At 41.3% G+C, this 19,042-nt stretch overlaps 1 protein-coding gene across 3 annotated transcripts in view; it reads left to right on the forward strand.

The window, feature by feature from the left end:
* MED14 (mediator complex subunit 14) overlaps window positions 1-17,965 on the forward strand; it is a 65,395-nt gene extending 47,430 nt beyond the window's left edge. The window contains exons 22-31 of one of the 3 annotated variants that reach the window (XM_053891703.1): window positions 1,782-1,922; window positions 3,489-3,600; window positions 6,182-6,313; window positions 8,071-8,253; window positions 9,158-9,393; window positions 10,937-11,116; window positions 11,650-11,757; window positions 13,962-14,087; window positions 14,507-14,699; window positions 17,334-17,965. In XM_053891703.1, the coding sequence (XP_053747678.1) occupies window positions 1,782-1,922; window positions 3,489-3,600; window positions 6,182-6,313; window positions 8,071-8,253; window positions 9,158-9,393; window positions 10,937-11,116; window positions 11,650-11,757; window positions 13,962-14,087; window positions 14,507-14,699; window positions 17,334-17,407 (1,485 nt within the window). In that variant the 3' untranslated portion in view covers window positions 17,408-17,965. The remainder of the gene's footprint in view (window positions 1-1,781; window positions 1,923-3,488; window positions 3,601-6,181; window positions 6,314-8,070; window positions 8,254-9,157; window positions 9,394-10,936; window positions 11,117-11,649; window positions 11,758-13,961; window positions 14,088-14,506; window positions 14,700-17,333) is intronic. The other 2 variants (XM_053891704.1, XM_053891705.1) reach the window with 2 other exon arrangements.
* The last annotated feature ends 1,077 nt before the right edge of the window (window positions 17,966-19,042 follow it).

Below are 19,042 nucleotides of genomic sequence, written 5' to 3' on the forward strand. Positions count from 1 at the left end.
TCATCCACCTTGCTTTTTTGTTGTTCTGATCTCTTTCATATTGGTGATTCTTAACTCACTGCTCTTATTTATTTGTTTCTTTATTTAAATGCTTATTTTTGAGAGAGTGCACGCATGCGCAAGCAAGGGAGGGGCAGAGGGAAGAGAGAATCCCAAGCAGGCTCTGTGCTGTTAGTGCAGAGCCCGACACAGGGCTCTATCACACGAACAATGAGATCATGACCTGAGCCAAAATCGAGTCAGATGTTTAACTGAATGAGCCACCCAGGTGCCCCCTTGCTGTTCTTATTTAAAGGTGAGACTTGCTGACTGTGGTTTTCACTGCAGGATGACCTGCTTGGGCCATTTCTTTGGCTAACTCCCAGTGTCAGTAGATTTAGGTCTCTCTGTTGGGCCGGTGGGAGTGCCAGGGGAGGAGTATTCAAGTCTCTGCATAGATGGGATGCATCTGGCCCCCAGTTTCTGGCAAGTCAAATAAGAGAAGGAGAATACTATTTTCAACATTCAGTATGTAAGCTTTAATCTTCATTGTTTTTTTAAAGTAATCTCCACCCCCAGCGTGGGGCTCAAACTCACGACTCTGAGATCAAGAGTCACATGCTCTTCCGAGTGAGCCCATCAGACCCCCCCCCGTGGTCTTCATTTTTAATATGGCACTCCTCTCAATTGGCGCCGGAACCCCCCTAGTCAGAGACTCTCCACCAGAGTGGTAGAGGTCAGCGTCACCCAGTGAGACTGACAGAGGTTCTGGGAGGCTTTCCATGTCGCCTAAAAAGACTTTCGGGCAGTCCTATTTTTAGTCTCACTTTTCATCCCCCCTTCCAGAGGTGTCTAGTGCTGCCGGTTCCTACATGTCTTGGGGATCTGGACAGAAATAGCTTTGCTTCTTGGCTTTCCCCACTGCTCGCTTTAGGCTACAACTTCCTCACATCAGATAGTTCAGTTACCACTCAGCCATCTGCTCTGCAGCCTCCAGAATTCATGGCTATTTTTCTCTTCTCTCGTTCTGTCTTTGTGACTTACTGCTTGAAAAAAAGTTTTAGGACTTTCAGTGGGTTACTGGGAAAAGATAAAATGTGCATTGTCAATCCATCATCTTTTATTAGATATCAGACAGCATACTTTGAAAAGCTTTCTAGTGATCCTGATAAGCTTTTGATCTATGTTTTTGAAGATCGGGAAGGTGGAGCGTATTAAAAGGAAGAGAATGCTTGAGATGCAAAGTCTGGTCGCCTTGCTGAAATTTTGATGAAATACACCATAAAACAAGATTGTCCCACTCTTGGTGGTTCAAGATTTCAGTCGCGTTAAGATAAAAAGAGGAAAGATGGCTTGGTTTCTGTATTCAGTTTTCTTCTGTCATATTTTCTAGCTCAGAAGGTAGAGAACTCTTACCAAATAGGACATTTCACAAAGTCACTGAAGTGATTTATATGGCCAACATACAACTTTTCTCTTTTTTCCTGCGTTTCTGATTCAGAAGTTAACAAGAAAATACTTGGACCTGGTGTGGGGAGGTACCAGGGTATACTTCTTTCTTCAACTTTGTACTTGCACAATACTTCTCGAGAGGACTTTTAACTTAGATGTTATTTCCTCACTTTCCCTGCCTTCCTTCAAAATTATCAATATGTCTTCCAGTTTGTCCTGGAAGTGGCCACGTATCAAACTTACCTTTCAGAGTTGGGCGTGGTGTATTTGTTTGTGTTAATCTAAATGTTTAAACATATCTTACAAAAGGTAGGTAAAATAATCTGAATTCTACCTGTTTATATCCATAGACATTCCTGAATATGTTTGTTGACAGCAATCAGGATGCTCGAAGAAGGTCTGTAAACGAGGATGATAATCCCCCTTCTCCCATAGGGGGAGATATGATGGATTCTTTAATCTCACAGCTCCAGCCACCACCCCAGCAACAGGTGATGTCTAGCTGAAATTACAAATGGTATCACATTTGCCTAACTTCACGGCTTCTACGGGTGTCTGGGCTTCTCTGTTGAAAGGCAAGGAGGTCCTTGGTGAGCCCAAGATGTCCAGGACGTCCATATGAAAAAATAGAGACAGAGGGAGAGGAGGAAGCTTCTAGTAATGGCAAGTGAATTAGTACCACAACTAGCTCTAACCTCAGACTTAAAATGCTGTGAGGTGATCACCCATGTGATCACAAAGAGTAAGCACAGAAAGGGTGTTCCACATCGTTTGGCATCACAGAAATACAGCTTGAAAGCACAGTGAGAGAATACTCCACACCCACAAAAATGGCTTGGAGGAGAAAACTGACAATCCTTGCCAACATTAGGTATTAGCAGTGACGGAAACTCACTTACGAGTAGAGGGTGCATAAAATGGTACAGCTCCCTTGCAGTGGTGTTTAGAAGTGCTCCAGGGTGTTAAATGTGAACATTATGCTTACCTCTGACTTAACAATTCTACTCTTAGGGGTATGAGCAACAGAAATGCCCCAGAAAACACAAGAATATCCTTATCAGCCTGATTTATCTAAAACTTGCAAGCTACCCAAATATCAAACAGCAGAATGAGTGAATAAGTTGGGGTATACTAATGCAATGGGATACTTTACAGAAATAAAAAAAAACAGACTTCCTGCTGCATGCAACAGCATGACGAATTTTGCCGACATAATGTTGAACAGAAGAAGCCAGACACTAATAAGTACATTCAGTATTGATGTAAAATGTGAAAAGAGGCAAAATCAAGCTTGAGTGACCGAGGTCAGAATAGTGCCTACCTTTGGGAAGGTGCTAAAGACTTGGGAGGCGTATGAGGGAGGCCTCCGGGGCACTGGGAGCGTTCTTCAGTGTCTTGATCCATGTGGCAGTTACGGTTGTAAAAATCCATCAGACCGTGCGTTTGTTAGGATGTGTGTACTTGACTATATGTGATTTGTAACTCAAGTAAAAAACCGGATTAGGAAGAATTACATCGTCCTAGGCTTTTCTTTGCTGGAGATGAAGGTAAAGGTGAGTAGAGATAGGCTGAACTACCATGTTTCACTGCCTTTAAATCTCCACCAAATGGGAGTTGCACTGTTTTTTATGAACTGCCAGAAACAACACTGCCAGTTTCGCTATGCCATGCCATGAATTGAAAGACACACCCTGATTTCAGAGATGTGAAAATGTGGAGGGGAAGAAAATCTTGAAATCGGTGAAATGGTAGATCACCGATACAGATAAATCAGTGATATGGTAGATAAGATGAGCAAAAAACATTTTGAGGGATATAAGCAAGGGCATTACAAGGTCAGGAGTGAGATTCTTGCTGTGTTTTAAACGTTTCGAAAGTCAGAGAGTTATTAAATTTCTGAATTATTGTGTATTTTGCACATTTTCATATCATGTTTCCTGTTTTGTAACCAGTGAAATGTGTAAATGTTAACACTTGAGCTGTAGGCTGTGTGCTGTATGTACTATATACTCTACTTGGGTGGCCGTTTGACCAACGTTTACTTGTTTTCTTTTCAGCCATTTCCCAAGCAGCCAGGGTCATCAGGCGCTTATCCTCTTACTTCACCCCCTACATCTTACCACAGCACAGTTAATCAGTCTCCCTCTATGATGCACACACAGTCTCCAGGTAAGGTGTTACCTGTGCTCTTGTCACATTCAACTTTCACATCCAGAATACACACATGCACACGCACGCACCACACATGTAGCCTTGACTTCAGAAACAACTTCTTATCTCTGGCTAAACATTGGCCATTTGTTCCTTATGGCAGGATTGTGAAATCTGTGTTCACGATTCAGGTTTGAATTAAGTGGAGATATTGTCACCCAGAGCCAGGCTCATGGCACAGCTCCAAGAAGTGCTAATCACAATATGATCTATGTCAGAGGCCAACAAACGAAGGCCCTGGGCCAAGTCCTGCCCGTCACCTGTTTTTGTAGTTTTGTCGGAACCCAGCTACACCCATTCGTGCAGTGTCGAGGCTGCTTTCCTGCTGTGCTGGAACCCCTCACAGAAAAAGTTGGCCAAGCCCTGGTATGTGAGACGTGCCCCTCAGAGGGGGGCGCAGCCTGCTCGTCCAATCAAAATGGCTCTGTTGGCAGCCTCATGAAGTGCGCTGTGAAATTGTTTGAGGATGCCGAATTTTTACTTGTAACTGAACGATCTGTTAGTGTTGCTTAAGCTCTTGCCCTGTGCCAGTGCTGTGTGGTGCTGGGGATTCAGCAGTGAGCCAGACACCGGCCCCACTCTCCAGCTCATCATCCAGCATGGAAGATAGGTGTCACATTTCTTGGGTAGATGATCCCTTACGTGCTCATCAGAGGTGCTGGGACTACAGATGAGGATTTGGAAGTTACTGTCCTGTCGTCTAAGGTCACCGAAGGCTGAGTTCGGTGGGTGAGCGCAGACCCTGACGAGTACTGGCAGCTGCTTCCCAGGAGCAGGAGCCTGAGAAGATGCTGCCAGGGAGCAAGGAGAAAAACAGACATGAGCATAGAACCCAAGGGGGAGTGTGTTTCTAGGAGATGAGTGAGGTTTTATATAAAAGGAAGTAGAAATAATTTTGAAGTAATTCTAGTAGCAGACAGGTATATAGAATTTGCTGTGTGCCAGGCCATGTTCTAAGCACTTCATTTAATCCCCACAGCAAACCCACAGCTAACTATCTAAGTATGACACTTAAAGGTTAGTCGAGTTGATGAACGTATTTACTGAATGTAAGGCACTACATTACGTGTAGAACATAAAAAATATGAAATTCTCTTACGCAGTAGAGAATTTAAAACCTGCTGTTACGGAGGATAGTTATGGTAATGTAGCAAGTATTTCAGTGTTGAATTTATTTATAGTTTTGGTAGCATGGTTCCCCCTTTCCTGATCCTCAGTTGAAACTAGTCCTGTGGTAAATCCCATCTTTAAGCTTCTGGCTCTCAGTTTTTTAATATCTGCCATCTAGACCTCTCCCCTGAACTCAAGTCCTGTATCTCCCAGCTGTCTAGTCAGCATGTCCTTGTAGATGTCTAGACAGTGGCTGAGACTTGAACTCCTAACACCCGCCCCTGCCCCCACCCTATCTCCGGAAACGGCAGCCCCTTCCTTCCCGCCGCTTGGCCAGAGCTGTTAGAGTCGTGCCCGACCCCTCTTTCTCGCGCACCCACTTGAGCAGTTACCGGTCACTGTCCGCTCTGTACTCAGAATTTATCCAGACTCTAACCGCTTTTCACTTCCTCAGCCTCCGCCCTCGCCCAAGCCATTAACCGTCTTTCACTCGGATTATTAATGTGGCCTCTAACTGGTTTCCCTGCCCTTGCCCTACAGTCTTATTTTCCACACAACGCCTAGAGTGATCCTTTGGAAACAGAAGCTAGTTTATGACTCCTTTGCTCCAAACTTTGCAGTGGTTTCCCGTCTCATTCAGGGTAAACCCTGTGTCCTTAGAGTGGGCCTATAAGCCCCCGTGTGATCTGGGGACACCCCCCACAGCCACTCTCTGTCCTCATCTCCTCCCACTGACCCTGTGCACCCACTGATCAGCCACACTGGCCTCCTCCCTGGTATTTATGCTCCTGCCTCTGGGGCCTCTGCACTGGCTCTTCTTTTTGCCTGGAATACCTTATCCCCTGGGTATCTTCATGCCTTACCCTTCAGTTTCTTTGTGACAAGGCCCACATGCTCTCAGAGCGGTCTTCTCGGGTTGCTTTATATCAACAATAGCACCCACCTCCGCCACTACATGAAATTGCCCCCTTTCCTTGCCCTGTTTTTCTCCATAGTTCTTACCACTGACATATATTGGTTTGTCTTTCTCATTTTACTAGAATATAAGCTCCGTGAGGGCAGGAATTTTTGTCTCTTGTGAACTGCTGCATCCCCACTGCCTACAACAGTGCTTGGCGTGAAATTGACATTCATGCCCATGTGCTGAATGAATGAGCGAATAAAAAAAAGTACACTGGATATTTTTGTAGAACTCAGTCAATATAAGGGCTAGAATTTGGGCCCCAAGGAATTGATCTCTCCCTCTCTCTCTCTCTGTCTCTCTGTCTCTCTCTCGTTCGATAACAAAATCATTCCAGATTTTCTTTATGCTATGTATGGGAGCTTTACTACCTATTTCTTTAGTCTGTTGAGAGTCTTAACTTGAGGTCCTCGGCCAGGACATAATATGTGTCCTGCAAGATCATCTATAATTATTTTCCTTCATTAGGGAATCTGCATGCCGCCAGCTCCCCCAGTGGGGCTTTGAGAGCCCCTTCACCAGCGTCATTTGTTCCAACTCCTCCCCCATCCTCGCATGGAATCTCAATAGGACCAGGGGCCAGTTTTGCTAGTCCACATGGTGAGTCTGTACATGGAAATCGCGATAGCATAAGAATTTGACGTGAAAGTCGTTGTTTTGTTAAATAAATTATTTTCGTATTGCAAAAGTAGCACTCTGTTTATTGGGGAAATCGCAAAAGAATGAATTTGTCCTAATCCCACCACGCAGAGACCTACCAGTTGGCCTCTCTGCTTTGAACCCTCTGTCTCTCTCTCCCTCGCCCTGCCTTGCTCTTCCCGTCACGCACCCCCTGCTTGCCTGCTTGCATCTCTGTTGCCCTCCACCTGTCTGCTTGTCTCTCCCCTCAGACACCTCCCCCGGTAGTTGGGACTGTACCATATGTATTGAGACTTGGATTTTCTAACTTTTTAACTAAAAATAATCTATTTTGAATTGGTTCAAATAAAGAAGAGGTAGCCAGTGAAGGGTTTCTATGCCACCAACCACCTAGTTCCTCTTCCCAGAGGCATTTAGTGTTATTAATTTTTCATGTGTTCTTGCAGAGGTGCTTTATGCATACAGAAGCAGATACCTGTAAGTGTACGAGATCTCCCCTTCTCTTTTACACTGATGACAACACACTTCAGTGCCTTACTTTCTTCATTTATTTTATTCTAATGCCATGCCAAATCACAACATGAAGAACTTTCCCAGTTAATTACAGCTATGTAGCATCTGTGGTTTTACTCTCTACTGTTAATATTTGTAGGAACATTTCTGTCAGTAAGAACTCTACATCGTCATACTAAATGACTTCATAGTATTCCCTTGTCTCGGCATACTGTAATGTAACTGTCCTCCTATGTTTAGAATGTTTCCCTTTTTTTTTTTTTTTTTAACAACTAAAAATGGTATCATCTCTGCCTACCTAATTATTTCCTTAGGTTAGTTACTAGAAGTGGAATTGCTGTTTCAAAGGGTTTGAGAAATTCTAAAGCTTTTGAAGCATACTGCAAATTGCTCACCTGAAAGGCTATGTCAATTTCCTGTAGCATCAAACAAGAGTATCTATTTTCCTGCATCGTTGCCAACACAGGGTATTAATGATTTTCAAAAATCTAAGTCATTTTGATAGGTGAAAGTTTCTTGGATTATTAATGAAATTGAACCTTCCCCCTGCCCCCCATGGATCTTTGGTGTTTCTCATTTTATGCCCTGCCTATATATTCTTGTGTTTTTTCTGAACTACTTATAAGACTTGAAGTTGGGACCATCTACTCTCCTCTGATACATGGTAAAAGTGTTTTCTCAGTTTGTCGTTTGGTTACGGAGGGGTGTATATATAATATGTTAACGGTATCTGCAGGATGAAATTTAAATATCAAATTGTTCAGGAAGTTGCTGCTTTCAAAACTTGATTCTTGGTTCATCTCTCAGTGTAGCCTTTACCGAATAAAACAAAATTTTCCTGTCCTCAGCCTTGAGTAGAATGAAAATGTAATTTGTCAGTGTTACTTGAAAAGTAGATTTCTGCCCTTAAATGAGCTTTGAGATTTTTTTGCTCAACATTTTCAAACATGTTTGCAAATAGGCTTTGAAAATAGTAGGTTGTTACACAATGTCCATGTTGAAGCTTGGGTGAAGGTAAATTTTATCCTGCCTCGGTCTGTATTTTTCTAATTTTGTATCATGTTAAGAAGCATCATACTTCAGTGAAATAGCAAAAGAAAAAATAAAGCAGTCACCTTGTAAAGTGTCGAGTGTTTCAGTGCTGTCAAGTACTTTTCAGTTATTAAAATACAGGTTTTGAAAACCATCTGTTTACTTGTTTACAGGAACCCTGGACCCTAGTTCTCCATACACTATGGTGTCACCAAGTGGACGAGCCGGGAACTGGCCAGGGTCTCCTCAAGTGTCTGGCCCCTCACCAGCAACGCGCATGCCTGGAATGTCACCAGCCAACCCATCACTACATTCTCCGGTTCCAGATGCTTCTCATTCCCCTCGAGCTGGAACAAGTGAGTGTCATCACCATTTTTGTGTTCATTTTTAGTCTAACCTCCAAATGACCTATTTTTTTCCATCCTCACATTTGAAAGCCATGACCTACTTGTTAAATGGGGATACTTAATAACTTAAACTTTTATCCACTTAGTAAATTGGTTAACAATAGTCAGTTTGCAAAGTTAAGCAAAACGTAAGAAAGAAATGTCTCCTCCAGAAATCTTGTGAGGTTGACCCCCTTTGTTCTGTTACTAACTTAGCTACTAGACCTTAAAAGACACCTAAAGTTAACTGATAAGGTTATGCAAGTTAACACAGAAGAGAAAAATTGTACACGTACGTTAGTTAGCTTTGCCATGTAACACTTCATGACTTAAAACAATCTTGTATTAGCTCACCATTGTGTAGCTTGGTGATTTTGGGCAAGTTTTCCAGACTCTGTTTTGCTCACTCACGCGTCTGTGCTCAGCTCCTGGGTTGGCTGGGGCCTGACTGGCTTAAAATGGTCCCAGTTGGTGTAGCTTCCTCTGTTCCATGTGGTCTCATACTCGAACACAGGCTCGTTGACCTGATGGGTAGACAGGGTTTCAGAAACGTGAGTGGAACCCTAGGTTTGCTGCTGGCACCATGTCCCTTCTACCACATTCTGTAAGTGAGCAAGTCACAAGGCCAGCCCAGATTCCAGGTAAAGTAGACTCCATCCCTTGAAAGACTTGCTACAAAGCCACTTTGCAATGGACCTAGCTATGGGGAGAATAAGTCTGACCATTTTGCTAACAGGAAGCTAATATGATTGTTATAGCACAAGGAGTAATGAACAGCATGGGTTGCTTTAGAATATCAAAGGTTTATAATAAAAGCGAAACAGAACGAGACAGTGTGATTTGTAAATGAAATGACGTGTTTTCCTTCCCACAGGTTCCCAGACTTTGCCAACAAACATGCCTCCACCTCGTAAACTACCTCAGCGCTCCTGGGCAGCGTCCATACCTACCATCCTCACTCACAGTGCCTTGAACATTTTACTGCTGCCCTCTCCAACACCAGGCCTTGTGCCTGGCCTGGCAGGTAGTTACCTTTGTTCTCCACTTGAGAGATTCCTTGGATCCGTCATCATGAGACGACACCTTCAAAGAATTATTCAACAAGAAACGGTATGGGTACCTAGTGAACTCAAAAGTGGTGATTGTCGAAGGCGGGTGCTAAGCTGCCCCACAGAACAGGATCTGAATGAAATTGATACTGCTTCACCTCCTTTAACTAGCTCGTTTAGAACTATGTTTTTCACCCTGCTCTGGTGTTAAAAATGCACTCCACTATTTTATTTTCCATTCTTACATTAACATATTCCTGCATTTTACGTTTGTTCTGCTGTGGCTAACATGGATCTGGAGATAGGTCCCACAAGGTCCCTACAATGTCATAGGACAAACGTATCCAAGATCTGGCTCTGGAGAGACTAGCGTACAAGTGACTATTTGCCCTCTGGAATTGGCTTCTCCACTGAAATAAAATTATTTATGATCACAAGGTGGAAAACTTTTTCAATACATGGGCGATTGAATTGAGGTAAAATTTTTATAGAAAAAACTTCTGTCCTGTGGTGATAACCCTTCTGAGATAGTTCAGGGTTGATGGCACCGGTTCTGGAGCCCGGCCACTTGGGTTTGTACACAGGCCATGCCACGTGCTAGTACAAGCTTAGGCAGATCTCTTCCCCTTTTTGATAAGAGTAGATAGTGGTATTTACCTACCTCATAACAATTGGGGAAATTTGAGGTATTTCATAGAAAGCCCTTAGCATAATGTCTTAGTGTTTTTCAGTGCATTTTAGTTACTGGTAACTGTTGATGTATATATGTTTTAATGAAGTAGAATGGTGAATGTTTAAAATATCTACTCCATGGATGGCACCAAGGTAATTTGCAACCTTTATATTCAGATGTTTTGAAAAATCGAGGTTTTAACGTAAGTTGAATAAATTAGTATTTTAAAAAATGATTATTATGAGATCTGTAATCTACCCTACCTCTGCCACTTATGAGCCGTGTAAGCTTTCAGCTCTTTGAACTTCATTTTGCTCATCTGCATAATCAATATATTAAGCTAGAGCAGAGGTCAATAAACTGGCCCAGGGGCCAAGTCCTATCCACCACCTGTTTTTGTAAATAAAAGTTGTACCGGAACACAGTCACACCCATTAGTTTACATACTGTCTGTAAATTCAGCTATAATAGCATCATTGAGTGGTTGCAACGGAGACCATATAGCCCAAGATAATTATTCTCCATTACTTCACAGAAAAAATTGCCAACCCCTGGGCCAGTGTAAGGTCCCAGTCCAGATCTAACATTGCATCCCTTTGGAATTATTTAACATGTTCTTTCGACCCTCATATTTCTATAATATTGGTCCATCCACAGATCTAACTACTGAGTTCAGGCTCAAGTTTGTTGTTATTTTACAAAACTATTCCATAGGTTGTGTTCTGTTCTTCCATCAAGGACACATCATGTACAGTTTCTTCTTGAGGATGTTAGCAGCTGGTGGTGCTCACTGCCTAGATATTTTTGTTTGGGAACAGGTATCAACTTAGCTGTTTTCCCTTTGAAACCGTTTTCTCAGCAGCATTTTCATTTTCTCTTGTCTTACATGCTGTCTCACATGTTCACTTGATGCACCCTTCATGTTTTGCAGCTGCAGCTGATAAACTCCAACGAACCTGGAGTGATCATGTTTAAAACTGATGCGCTGAAATGCAGAGTAGCCCTTAGTCCCAAAACCAACCAAACACTTCAGCTAAAAGTGACACCTGAAAATGCAGGACAGTGGAAACCTGATGAACTTCAAGTTTTAGAGAAATTCTTTGAAACAAGAGTATGTGTTTATTAACGCGTAATTTTAATACAGGCATACCTCGTTTTATTGCACTTTACCTCATTGCGTTCCGTAGATAGTATATTTTTTACGAATTGAAGATGCGTGGCAACCCTGCACTGAGCAAGTCTGTTGGGGCCATTTTCCCAACAGCATTTGGTCACTTCAAGTCTCTTTGTCACATTTTGGTAATTCTCGCAATATTTCAGGCTTCTTCATTTTTGTTATGGTGATCAGTGATTATGACTCATTGCAAGTTCAGACGATGCTTAGCATGTTTTAGCAGTAAAGTATTTTTTAATTAAGATATGTACCCTGTTTAGACATAATACCATTGCACACTTACACTATGGGATAAACATAACTTTTATATGGTCTGGGAAACCAGAAGATTCGTTCGACTCGCTTCATTGCGATACTTGCTTTATTGCAGTCTGGAACTGAACTCCCATCTCTAAGGTCTGCCTGTATAATCAACAAAAGAGAAGAGTTGACGTAGAATGCAGAGTAACCTGCTTTCTTTATCCCTGTAGGTTGCAGGACCGCCATTTAAAGCCAATACTTTAATAGCCTTCACCAAGCTGTTAGGAGCTCCTACACACATCCTCAGGGACTGTGTGCATATTATGAAGCTAGAGCTGGTAAGTTACAGAGAAATACACACTTTTATGCATAGCAAGATCTGTCTGAAGGGGTTGGAGTTAGTGGGAGCAATGTTTATTGGTTTTCCCCTTTTTATGTACTCTGCTTTTCTCTTAAACTCTTCTTAATTTTTAACTTGAATTGTATTTTATCTTTGAGTAAGTAATACAATCTTCCTGTATCTTTTGAATTTAGATCAAGATGATACAGTGGAAAATTTCCCATCTATCCCTGTCCAGCCATCCAGTCTCCCTCCGCACAGGCAACCCGAGTTGTACCTCTTATAAAAGCAAATACGTTTGGGGCGCCTGGGTGGCTCAGTCGGTTAAGTGTCCGACTTCAGCTCTCAAGTCATGATTTCATGGCTTTTGAGTTTGAGCCCCGCGTCAGGCTCTGGGCTGACAGCTCAGAGCCTTGGAGCCTGCCTCGGATTCTGTGTCTCCCTCTCTCTGTGTCCCTTCCCTGCTCATGCTCTCTCTCTCGCTCTCTCTCACTCTCAAAAAATAAATAAACATCACACAAAAAAATTTTTAAAGCAAATATATTTAAGGGTGCCTGGGTGGCTCAGTCGGTTAACCGTCCGACTTCGGCTCAGGTCATGATCTCGCAGTTTGTGCGTTCAAGCCCCGCATCGGGCTCTGTGCTGACAGCTCAGAGCCTGGAGCCTGCTTCGGATTCTGTGTCCTCCTCTCTCTCTGCCTCTCCCCTCCTCGCACTCTGTCTCTCTCACTCTCAAAAATAAATAAAAAGATATAAAAAAAAATTTAAAGCAAATGTATTTAATACACTCTTCCTGCTCTTAGATACTGAGATGGTGCTCCCGTGGCTTCTTTTAATATTTCTTTTAATACTGTTATAGATTCATTTTTTTAATTACTTATTTAAATTTTTGTTCCATTTAAAATATATCTTAGTGTTGGGGCACCTGGGTGACTCAGTCAGTTAAGCATCCGACTTTGGCTCAGGTCATGATCTCACAATTCATGGGTTTGAGCCCTGTGTCGGGCTCTGTGCTGACAGCTCAGAGCCTGGAGCCTGCTTCAAATTCTGTGTCTTCCTCTCTCTCTGCCCATTCCCCACTCACTCTCTGTCTTTGTGTCTCTCTCTCTCTTTCAAAAATAAATAAACATTAAAAAAACTTTTTAATAAAATAAATCTTACCGTCAAATGTGAGGTGTGAATCTAGCTTTTTCTGATGCCCCCAGTTGCCCTAATATCATTTATTTAAAAAAAAAAAACAAAAAACAAACAAAAAATAAAAACTGTCTTCTCTGGGGAGACTAATTCCACTTCTCTCCTGTGAAAGTGTATCATATAGATGAAATTCAGATGGCAGCTGATTATATTTTTCCAAGCTTACAACACTGTCATTCAGATGTTTCTAGTATTGCTTTGGTTAATTCCAAATACCTCACTCCTTTTTCCAGTTGGTGTTTTACTGTTAATATTGGGATGGCAGTGTTCCTTTGCTAATAGTCTCAACATTTGCTTCTGTTCTTTCCAATAGCCTATAGGAAACATTTATATCAAAAAGGATGCCCTTTTGTGTTTTTAAAGGAATAAGTATTCATGTAGCTAAAAAAGACACCACTGAATACAATTTAAAATTATTAATACAGTTTGACAGTTTGACTCGTTTGTTTTAGGAAAGGGGTTGGAAATGAGACTGGGAAGTCTAGGTTGGCACCAGCTAAGAAGGGCCTTGAATGCCGGGTCTCGGTCCTGGGAGGGGAAGGGAACAGCATGTGTCATTGTGTGTCACTGATCATTTGTGAGCTTGATGAGAACCGTGCTCTAGGACATTTGCCTGGCAGTAGTGGGAGGAGGAACTGGGAGAGGCAGCCACCAGAAGGGACCATTAGGGGCTACAGGAGAAGTCACGAACCCTGGAACTTGTTGGGTGGCATCAGTGAAAATAGAGAGGCAGGAACAGATGTCAGAGCCACCAAGGAAACAGAACCCACAGGCCTCAGGAATTAATGGAGTGGGAGGGAAGGAAAGTGGAACACATCCCAGAAATCTGGAGTTGACTTTTATTTAGTAACTTTATGGATGCGTTTTCTTTGAAATAATACAGGCTGCTGTCATCTTTATGTCCTGTTAATAATGGAGTATAAGATAAAATGCTAACCTTTCAGATTCCTGTACTAAAGTATAATTTTAAATGTTCATATGACTTGATCATGATTTCTTTTCAAAACAGTTTCCTGACCAGGCAACACAGCTAAAATGGAACGTTCAGTTTTGCCTGACCATTCCTCCTAGTGCACCACCGATCGCGCCTCCCGGGACGCCCGCTGTGGTGCTGAAATCCAAAATGCTTTTTTTTGTAAGTACCGTCCAGCGTGTGTGTGTGTGTGTGTGTGTGTGTGTACGCGTGTACGCGTGTACACGCACGCGCAGAGCCCCTGAGGCAAAAGCCGTGCGAGGATAGTAGAACAACTTCGGGATAACTGCAGGATTACCCTTTGCTGCCAAACATAGGCTCAGATTCCTTAATTGTCAGTTTAGACTTGACGTAATCCTGGTTCCTTTAGTAAGAACAGAAATTTACTGAACCAGATAATTGTGTGGCACCGTTGTATCTTAAGCGTAATACTCAGTTGTCACTTTTCTTGTCCTACTTCATTTTCTTTTGCCTGAGGTAACTTAATCTGATAGAGTGCATGATAGTACCCTTGATAAATTTAGGCAAATGTTTTTTCTTACTACGTTTTTATTCTCTTTGTATGTGTTGTGTGTCTTCAGCTTCAACTAACTCAGAAAACATCGGTCCCTCCCCAAGAGCCTGTTAGTATTATAGTTCCAATCATTTATGACATGGCCTCAGGCACCACCCAACAGGCAGACATTCCCAGACAGCAGAACTCTTCTGTTGCTGCGCCCATGATGGTCAGCAACATTCTGAAGAGGTTTGCAGAGATGAACCCACCGCGACAAGGTACATGACCGGTACATGCTATCGTATTGCATATATGTTATAAGAGTTCTTTTGAGAGATTCCTCCTCCTCCCCCCACCCCACCTCCTTCCCCACCCCACCCCCAATCCTAGTACTAGAGCGCTGATTGCTGTGGCCCTCTTAACGTCTGCCTGTCGCTTTCTTCCTTTCTCACTGGTTCTTCATTTTTGTCCATGTCTCTGCTGCCTGGACTTCATTTTCGTTAGTGATTTACTATCGGGACTGACCCAGCTGCTAATGCCAGAAGCTTGTGTTCATAGCACACATTGCCACAGAGCCCTAGGTTAGGATGATAGACTTTTCATGGCCGTGAATTCCTGCCCTACTACCATCGATAACCTGCCACTGTACATCACCAGTTGAAATGCATGTCGGTTTCTCATACTTCATGGTTCAGTCATGAATAGAATATTATCATTCAAAGTTCTGTATCTTCTAAATGTTTTGTGAAGAATAAAAACTGATACAAATGGCATCACTGCTTTTTGGGCTTCTTATATAAGTGTCAGGTGGGTGCAAGTGAACCTTTTCACCAAGTGCACAAGGAAGCTCTCAAACAACATTTTCAAGGAAACCTGAATGTTTCTGGCAGATAAACAAGGTCCCTTCGATACCATAGTAGCCTACACTTAACACACACCTCCTGGCAGTGCTAAATTTTTGGTTACAACACATAAAAGCTCAGCAAAGAGAACGTTTCTTCCATTTTCCTTGTTTCTGATTTTCAGGAAATTAAATTTACATTTAAATTTGCTTATATCTAATATTAAGGAAGTCCTGTGTAGCTTTCTGTTCAGAATAGTACGATAACAGAATTATGTTTTTAAATGAGGGAAAGTTGTTCTCTGAAACATTTTTAGGTACCACAGTGTCAAAATTTTACTAGAGACAGGAATCATGGGAGAAATTCTATTTGTTTATTTCTCCATATTTATTTCTCCATATTGTATACATCGGCAAGTTTTCACTCAAGCATAGTTTATAAGGAATGAACTGGGCAGTAGAGAAGGGTATGCTTCTTTTGTTGTAATACTTCTTCCACTTCTTACAATTTTCTGCTTTCATCCTTTGACTTATCTCTTCTTTCAGCTAAAAATAGGTCCTTAAAAATCAAAGTTTAAAGCTAAAAGAATTTTCAAAGTAGCAATCCAGTAGAACTTTGATGATAACGCCATTCCTTCACCAGCAGATGATTATCATTATTATGTCTTGTGGAATTTACAATTAAGAGGAAAGAATGTTTTGATCCTATTGGGATCAAACAAGTTTTTCTACCTACCAATAATGAAAATGTGTTTTTAAAAACGAAAAAGAAGGATATAACTTTTCCTTTTATTTGAGAAATTGTTGGGATGTTTTGGGAGGGTTTTTCTTTTTCTTTTTTTTTTTTTTCTTTTCTTTTTTTTAATTTCTACCTTAGACGGGGCAAACTTTGGGTTTCATTTTCTTTCTGTACCGGTTGGAAAGAAGCGTGCAGTAACTTGCACAGGGTCACTGCACATCCCACCCTTGGCCAAAAGGCCATTCATTATTCAGTTGGGGTCCCTGGTTCTCTCACTTGTAGCCACTGTAGCACCAGGCCATGCTCCAGGACAGGGAGCCAGCTTTTGGTTTATATTATTTACAGCTGGTTTCAGTTGATTATGTCTAAATATATGTCATGTTCACAAGAAGTAAGAGGCAGGGTCTTTGGTTTCTTTCAGCAAAGGGGAAATTGAAAGGATGAATGATTAGCCTCCCCTCCACCCACAAGCAAGTCTTGTTTTTGGATTGTTGGTGTGCCATACTTCAGCGCCCCTCCCCCCCTCCGAACCCATTACTTCTCCCCTCCCAGTGAAGTGCTTTTACGAAAAATCACTTTTTTTTCCATTGAATTTAATGTTGAACTCCAGAAGTTATCATTTCCGTTAATTTTGAGAAAACTCCAATATATGTCACAGAACTGCACTGTCCAATATAATTGTCACTACTGGCCACATGTAGCTTTTTAAATTTAAGCTGATTAAAATGAAATAAAATTTAAAATTCAGTTCCTCGGTCACACTAGCCATAGTGCACATCTAGAATACTTCCATTAGTGCAGAAAGTTCTACTGGACAGTGCTATCGTTAGACATTTTTATCTGGTCTTTGAAGCGACATTAGAAGGACATCGTAGATGTTGTAGCTGATACACAAATATGAACTAGATCTTTGCATTAGTTTCAAAATGCATAAACAAACTGTCCGCAGCCTTGAAACCCAACTTTAAAGGCTTATCCAATGCTCCAGTGTTTCTATGGAGAAACTCTAGGCCTATCTTACTACGTTCACACCTAACTGGGACTTACCCAGAAATTCCCCATGAGGAAAACAAAACCCTAACCAAGTATCATTTGATACTTAACACAAAAGCTTAATCCCCTATAATCTGTGCAGTTAAAATTTAGTCTTTTATTTTGGACCCTTAAAGTTCTTTCTGATTTTAGATTTTTAGATTTAATTTAATTTGATTAAATTTAAATTAAATTTAATTTAATATGATTTTTAGATTTAATTATCCCTACCCCCACCGGTGTGTTGACATCATCTTTCCTGTATTGCGAATAGCTAATGACCATTTTTCTCTGTTGCAGGTGAATGCACAATATTTGCAGCTGTTCGTGATTTAATGGCTAATCTTACACTGCCCCCTGGTGGGCGTCCATAGACACTATTGTTTTTAAACCAGGAAGGCTGACAAATGAGACAAAACAGCAAAAAAAAAAAAAAAAAAAAAAAAAAAAAATCTGAATTTAGCCTTCAGTTTAAAAAGAAAAAGGACTTTTTTGACTTTTAGAGATAAATATTCTAAACTGGCAAAAATTTTCAGGGTGCACTTCTTTCATCAAAAAGACCATCAATCTTTTGTATAGTGAACTTGTATAGTGTGTTTAAATGGGACACATTTCAAACTAGGTAAAACATCAGTGTCCGCTTGCCAGTAATAGATTTAATATTCTGTTTTATACTATAAAGTTATGGAAATGCCAAACTTGTTTATTTAATTGTTTTCTTATGTTTTGGGTGTAATAGTCCTTCTTTTGGTTTTTGTTTGTTTTTTAAGGCAGGTCTGTCTTTTTTGAATACTGTAAAACTGTGATAAACTTTATATTGAAGCTGTATTTTAATATGCCCGCTTTGAATCCTTACATGAAAATGTTCTGGGAGTTGTTATAAACACATCCCAAAGCAGCAATATTTAATAAAACTAGGTTTAAAAAAAAAAAACAGTGACACTCACTTGTGTGTATATCAGCTCTATAGACTTCTCAGGGCCTCCCTTCATCTTTCACCTGGTGGGGCCAGTAGTTAATTTCTAATGATACATGTCTGGAATTTTACCAAAAACATCCGCTTCTTTGTTTCAAGGTTAATTTATTTTCTTCAAACATTCCTAACTTGACCCATGGTGAACATTTTGCACCTTAGTTGTCTTTTAGTGTAGGATTTGGGTAAAAAAGAAGGAACCAGTCTTTGAGAAGAGACAGTGAGTAGTTCATATTGATCAAGGATCCCAAATTACTGCAGTCATTCTCATCCATTGAAGATACGGGAACTTTTTTCTGTTAGGCAAATTTAGCTTACAGGGTGCTTCTGCATACAGCATTTAATAGGAAACACAGAACTTGGATGTCCTACCCTTGCATGAAATTTCTGTGACATTTCTTTATCTTGCTTATTAACCTCTCCCCCTTGCCTCCCCACCAAAATTGGGGTTATTCTACACAATCCCAACTTAATTCATTGTCACCAAAACGGTACAATGTTTTGCTTGGAAGAAACCTGGCACAGTCCCCCCACTTTGAAGAATCCAAGATCCAGTGCCCATCCAGGGTCACATGGAGTTTCTGGTGCTGACACATCTCAGCAGAGTTTCCTTTTGGAGCACTGTGCTCTCTCCCAGTCAGGAACCTTTTTAAGCTTCAAAGAATGCGATCAGAAGCAAAGGTCTTCTGGTGACTTAAATGTTATTTGGGAAAGTTTTTTTATATGATAATACTACACTGAATTATCTGGTCACTGTAATACTGGCCCTCCAGTAAAGTTTAGATGTTCTAATTCCCCTTTAAGATGATTCGAGCTTCTATTAACTATCAACTACCAAATTCTAGTTTCAAACATCTCACTGCAGTTATATCTGTTCTTAACTTTGCTTGATTCTCCATTCACTTCTGGTCAGAACTGAGGCCTTCTTTGCCTTTCTTCTGTGTCTTATTTCTACCTTTATCCCCTCCTTCTTGCCAAGCTCTGTGCTATTCAGGAGCAGGTGACTGAACTTTATCCTTCCTTTAACCTTTATCCT

Source organism: Panthera pardus, unplaced genomic scaffold, assembly GCF_024362965.1.
Source record: "Panthera pardus isolate Hobbes unplaced genomic scaffold, ASM2436296v1 HiC_scaffold_27, whole genome shotgun sequence".
Lineage (NCBI taxonomy): Eukaryota > Metazoa > Chordata > Mammalia > Carnivora > Felidae > Panthera > Panthera pardus.